This window comes from Tenrec ecaudatus, chromosome 8 (genome assembly GCF_050624435.1).
Source record: "Tenrec ecaudatus isolate mTenEca1 chromosome 8, mTenEca1.hap1, whole genome shotgun sequence".
In the NCBI taxonomy this organism is placed as follows: Eukaryota; Metazoa; Chordata; class Mammalia; order Afrosoricida; family Tenrecidae; genus Tenrec; species Tenrec ecaudatus.
The window spans coordinates 139,763,728-139,769,922 of NC_134537.1; the positions used below are offsets into that span (position 1 = coordinate 139,763,728).

At 56.5% G+C, this 6,195-nt stretch overlaps 1 protein-coding gene across 1 annotated transcript; it reads left to right on the forward strand.

The window, feature by feature from the left end:
- The first annotated feature begins 506 nt into the window (after positions 1-506).
- Positions 507-5,385, forward strand: DQX1 (DEAQ-box RNA dependent ATPase 1). Its single transcript, XM_075555795.1, has 11 exons — positions 507-737; positions 972-1,165; positions 1,525-1,909; positions 2,222-2,455; positions 2,548-2,647; positions 2,747-2,908; positions 2,992-3,183; positions 3,865-3,984; positions 4,144-4,334; positions 4,601-4,791; positions 4,995-5,385. Exons 1-11 carry the CDS (start codon positions 507-509, stop codon positions 5,149-5,151), a joined length of 2,157 nt encoding a protein of 718 aa, XP_075411910.1. The 3' UTR covers positions 5,152-5,385.
- The last annotated feature ends 810 nt before the right edge of the window (positions 5,386-6,195 follow it).

Genomic DNA, 6,195 nt, shown 5'->3' on the forward strand with positions numbered 1-6,195 from the left:
AGCACAGGGCTGCGAAGTACAAGGTTGGTGGATCCAACCTAGCAGCTGCTCTGTGAGAGAAAGGTGAGGCCAGCAACCCTACAGAGCATTTGGTTCTCCTGTCCTGTGGCTGCCAAGCATTGGAACCGATTCAGTGGCGGGAGCTTGGTTACGCCCTGGTGTGTCAGACTGCTAACTCAGAGGTCAGCCATTTGAACCCGTCAGCTACTTCTTGGGAGGAAAATGTGGCGGTCGGCTTCAGTGAACGGGACAGACTCAGAGACGCGGGGCGGTGTGCGGGGGGGCGGTTCTCTGTTGTATAGGGTTGCCCTAACTGGAGACCTAGCAAGGGGCTTCATTCTTAGGGGTTCTACCATGTGGACAAGCAGTGCTGAGGAGTACAGGCTCCAGGGCATACTCACCTGAGTGCAGGTGAGGGATCGGCTGCAGTGGGAAGCTGTGGGCAGCTACCAAGTGGGAGGCTTGACTGGACGTCCTCCGTTCTATAGGTCCTCCCCAGCGCTGCTATGGCCTCACAGCCCCTTGGGCTGGCAGAAGAGTCCAGCCCTGGGGATTCCGAACTGGCCGTGAACCCCTTTGACGGGCTCCCCTTCTCTTCGCGCTACTATGAGCTCCTTGAGCAGCGCCGAGCCTTACCCATCTGGGCTGCTCGCTTCACCTTCTTGGAGCAGTTGGAGAGCAGCCCTGGAGGAGTGGTGCTGGTGTCTGGGGAGCCTGGCTCTGGCAAGAGCACCCAGGTGGGGGGATGCTGAGTGGATGGAGGGAGGGCTGGGAGCCTGGCCCTTCCTGGGGCACGGGTAGCAGGCTGGGAGGCCATGGGGAAGGCGGGGGCAAAGGGAGATGGGTTGGTTCGGCTCCAGGGTGGTTGGTGAAGGGCCAGGGGGCTCCTTATATAGGGGATCCAGTTGGCCATAGCTCCACCAAGACGGAAGTCCTTCATCTCCCTAACTGGCTGCCCTTCCTTACCCCAGATCCCTCAATGGTGTGCAGAGTTTGCGCTGGCCAGGGGGTTCCAGCAGGGCCAGGTAGCTGTCACTCAGCCCTACCCTCTGGCTGCACTGAGCCTGGCTCAGCGAGTTGCCGATGAGATGGACCTGCACCTGGGTCAGGAGGTTGGATACAGCACCCCCCAGGAGGACTGCACTGGGCCCGACACCCTGCTCAGGTGGGGCCTCCTCCAGGCCTGACCCCAACAGAATCAAATTCCCCTCTGTGAACACCATAGCCCCTCTCTGTCCAGTTCCCTGCCATTCAGGGGGAGTGTAATTGCTGAATTGAGTCCTTTTACTCCTCCCAAGGGTCGTCAGACCTGCACGACAACTGGCTTTCCCAGCTAGACTCAGGTGAACAGGGGTCTTGGACAAGGGTCCTCCAAGCGAGACGGTACAGGGCCAGAGACTCAAGATGTCAGCCAGTCTTTCCAGCCTTCCATGTCCAATCTAGGTCCCCTGAAGCAGATCCCCTTTGAACTTCTGGAGCCAGGCAGTGTCCCCTCTGACTCCTGCTTATTACCAATGTCACCAGGTTCTGCTGGGACAGGTTGCTCCTGCAAGAGATGGCCTCAGCCCGGGGCACTGGAGCCTGGGGTGTGCTGGTGTTGGACGAGGCCCAGGAGCGTTCAGTGGCCTCAGACTCCCTCCAGGGGCTGCTTCGAGACGCCAAGCTGGGGAACCTCCCAGGGGACCCCAGAGTCGTTGTCATTACTGACCCCGCCCTTGAACCCAAGCTCCAAGCCTTCTGGGGCAATCCCCCTATTGTGCGTGTCCCCAGAGAATCTTGTGAGAGTCCCACCCTCATCTACAAGGACACTGTCCCTGCCGACCGGGTGGAAGCCACCTGCCAGGCTGTGCTTGAGCTATGCCAAGAAGAGGCTCCAGGTGATGTGCTAGTGTACCTGCCCAGTGAGGAGGTAAAAGGGGGCAGGGGGCCAGATAAGGGGCTACTCATGTATGCTGCCTTCTGGTCCTGGGGGGAGGGGGATTGTAGTATTTACGTTGTTGGGGTCCTGAGGGAAATCTCAAAGATCTCAGGGTACAGAGTCCTACCACCCTCCTTTTCATTCCCTGGCATGGAGACATGTGGTTCAGTGGACCCCTGAAATGAAAACATTCCCGGTTTTATGCGTATGTATATTTTTCAGGGTGAAACTATCAGCCATTTTTTAAAGGGTTTGTGACCCCCAAGAGGTGAGAACTGTCTTAATGCCCCATCCTTTCCCCAGGAAATCTCCCTGTGTTGTGAATCCTTGTCCAGGGAAGTGAGGTCCTTCGACCCCCCTGGGGCTCCCCTGCGATTGCTGCCCCTTCATCCCGGCTGCAGTCAGGCCACTCAGGCTGTGTACGAGGATGCAGACCTAGGTGTCCGGAAGGTCGTGGTCACTCACTGGCTAGCTGACTTCTCCTTCTCCCTGCCTTCCATCCGACACGTCATCGACTCGGGATGGGAGCTCCGAAGTGTGAGTGAGCAAGATGTAGGGGTGTGGAGGTAAGGGCAGAAATGACCCACAATGGCTGGTCTTGACCTTGGTTGGGGTTGGGGGGGTGACAGGTTTACAATCCTCAGATCCGAGCAGAGTCCCAAGTGTTGAGACCCATCAGCAAGTGTCAGGCAGAGGCCAGACGGCTTCGGGCAAGAGGGTCCCCACCAGGTAAGCTCCCATACCCTGAGAGCCAGCCTGAGAAGTGTCACCAACACACAAGCCCTGGGGTGTCTACAGCAATCTTTCCCTAGGACTTTGTTCCCCCAGGATCCTGCATCCGCCTGTATCCAAAGTCCTTCTTAGAGCAAGAGGAGGTGCCCCCGCTGCCCCAGCCCAGGGTGTGTGAGGAGAAGCTGAGCCCCCTGCTATTACTACTGAAAAGGCGACAGATTGCAGAGCCAGGAGAGTGTCACTTCCTGGACAGGCCGGGTGAGCATCCCTCCTGCCCAGATCCTGCAGTCCGGGGGCCCTGCCCGAGGCCTCAGGCCCTGGAAACCCTGTCTCCCCACCAGCTCCCGAAGCACTGATGCAGGCACTGGAAGATTTAGACTATCTGGCCGCCCTGGACGATGATGGGGACCTGTCAGACCTGGGAGTCATCCTATCTGAGTTCCCCCTGCCCCCAGAGCTGGCCAAAGCCCTCTTGGCCTCCTGCGAGTTTGACTGTGTGGATGAGATGCTCACCCTTGCGGCCATGCTCACCGGTATACACGCCCTCCCTCTGGCCCTGGCTGCCACTTTCCGCTGGCATTTTACTGTTCCTCTGGCTAGTGCTGCGCCCGGTGAAAGGCAAACTCTTATCTGCCTCCATCCTTTAGTCTTCTCTCTCTGCTGGTTCTTGCCTCACAACATGCTCTCTCCCTACCATCGCTTATGACTAAAACACATCCCTCTCTGGCAATGCAATCCTGCTGGATCCTACATTTATGGATCTGACTCCTGATCTCTACCAGAATAGTCCAAACAAAGGGCGTCCTTGTGACATGGTGGTTACGCATTGAGCTAGCTCTGAGGTCAGCAGTTCAAAACCACCAGCTGCTCCATGGGAAGAAGATGGGGCTTTCTACTCCCCTAAAGAGTACAGTCTCAGAAACAAAACAAAGGCAGCTCTGCCCTGTCCTGTAGGGTCGCGTACACACACCTATCCTCCTGATCAAGTTTGCTTAGTGCTTGCCCTCTCCCACCAGACATCAAAGCCGGCTCTCAGGGCAGAGGTGGTCCTGGTGGATTGGGTGCCAATGTCTAATAAAGTGCACAGTTCCTGGTAGTTATCAATGTTTTGGATAAAGCTCTGAGAGACTTCTGCCTTTTCAGAGCTTCACCTCCTCCAAATACTGCACTGCTGCCCTTTCTGAGCCCCCACAAATGTGCTTTTCTGCTTCCAGCTGCCCCTGGGTTTACCCATCCTCCGCTCTGTGCCGAAGAAGCGGCCCTACGTCGGGCCCTGGAGCACACAGATGGTGACCACAGCTCTCTGATCCAGGTGTATGAAGCCTTCACACTGAGTGAGTGGCCTGCTCTGCACCCTCGGGTGGCATCCCATCTTCCTCACCCAGGGGACGTGGGTGCAACCAGCACACAGGAGGAGGAGCGTCTGTGGCCAAAGGCCGGGTTCTTTCAGGTCTCAGGAGCCTTATTTCTAGCTGGTCCCTTTCCTCTCCTAGATGGGGAAGATGAGGCCTGGTGCCAGGCTCGGGGTCTAAATTGGGCAGCGCTGTGCCAAGCCCGAAAACTTCGGGCAGAGCTCCGAGAACTCATGCAACGCATCGAACTTCCCTTGTCCCAGCCGGCCTTTGGCTCCGAGCAGAACCGGAGAGACCTTCAGAAAGCACTGGTGTCTGGATACTTCCTCCAGGTTAGCGGGGAGGGAGGGAGGGAGGGAGGGGGCCGGGGCAGAGGAAGCAAATACTGGCATTTCCCAGATCTCTGAGATTAGGGTCTGAGAGCTGTTTGAAGGATTCTTTGGAACCAGGAAAGCCTTTTCCTGTGAGGTGTTGGGATACAGAGGGCTATGGCAGTGCGGCTTCTGACCCTCTCCCCACCCTTCCTCCTGCTCAGCTGTCTCTATTCCTCTGTCTGCCTCTCCCCCCCTCACCGGCTCACTCTTTGCCTTTCAATGAGGTGGCCCGAGACACAGACGGAACTGGAAACTACCTGCTCCTGACCCACAAGCACGTAGCGCAGCTCTCCCCACATTGCTGCTACAGAGGCCGCAGGCCCCCCACCAGGCCCCCACCATGGGTGCTTTACCACAGTTTCTCCATTTCCAAAGACAACTGCCTTTCCATCGTTTCTGAGATTCACCCAGAGCTGTAAGTTTCTTGACAGATTCCTACACCACTAAGTTTCTAGGGCCGTAGGACCAGGTGATGGCTGGAGAGCCATGGGGAGGGAATCTTTGTGGCTCTGATAGAGAGGGAAAGGGTTTGTGGGAGGGGAGGGGAGAAGCTGAGGAGCCTACGTCGTAGGAGAGGATGATTGTTCAAGAAGACTCTTCTCTGCTCTTCTCTGTCAGGCTGGTGGAGTTGGCACCCCCATATTTCCTAAGCAACCTACCCCCCAGTGAGAGCAAAGACCTCCTGAATCAACTGAGGGAAGAAATGGCCGGTTCTTCAGCAGGGAGTGAGTCCTCCTCCACCCAGGAACTCGGAGAACTCTGTGTCCTGCAGTGACCTGCCTAAGGACTGACACTGATCTCGCCTCCCAAGATCCTCCCTGGGGCTAGCACCAATGCATTCAGGTTGACAGGTCCCAACTTTAGGGGAAAGTGTTCATCCTGGAGCCCAAATCCAAGAAAGAGTGGGCTGGAAGTGGAAGGAATGGGGTATGGTATAGTCTATATACCTTTCCTTGGCTATTTCCTCTCCTGGCCTAAGCCAAACTCACCCTGTGCCCCTGTGGCTCTATAAAAGACTTCTGCAGCACCAAACCTGCGTCTGGCCCTGCGGCGCCGTACCCAACATCCATGCGACAGGAATGGCACTATCAAAGAACAACTCCTCCAGCATCGCCACCGGCCTGGTCCCCACTGTTGGCCAACCCTTTGTGCTCTGTCATTACCATAGAGCTTACGGTTTGAAGGCAATTGGCCTCTGGCCCTGCTCACAGCCCGCTGCCCTGTGTCACACTGCTCCGGCATCCAGAGGAGAAATGAATGAAGGCACACTAGAAACCCAACAAAACATTCCAAACGCTCCCTGTGTCTTCATACAACTTCAGTCCTGCTTTCTAGACCTGTAGGCCTAACGCCACCAGCTTTTCAAGATCAACTTGCCAACAGGAGCAGTCCAGCAACCCCGGACCGCCCACCACAGAAAGATTTCCTCAGCTCCAGGGACCTCATGGTCTCTTCTGTTGCCCCTTTCCTCTCTGTAACTGTCGCTCCAGTAATGGTCGGTGTATTTGTAGGATTTGGTGGGGAGCCCTCCTCCTATCCGATCAGCTTTCCTCCGCAGAGCTCCCGCCTCCCCTGGTGATGGTTCTTGTCCCATCTAGCTCCACCCTCACCAAAGCCGGGCTTTGAACCTGTTCTGGCTTCACCTCTGTCAGAGAAAGTGCATTTCCATTTCCACCCCAGCTATAACAGGGTCCTGGGGTGGATCTTAGAGCTCCCCCAGGTGATCACCATGTGGATTCTTATAGATCATCTGGGATCCTTTGATGTGCAGATGCTGGGTGTAAGAGGCATCCTAGGCACTTTCCCAGAATATATCCTC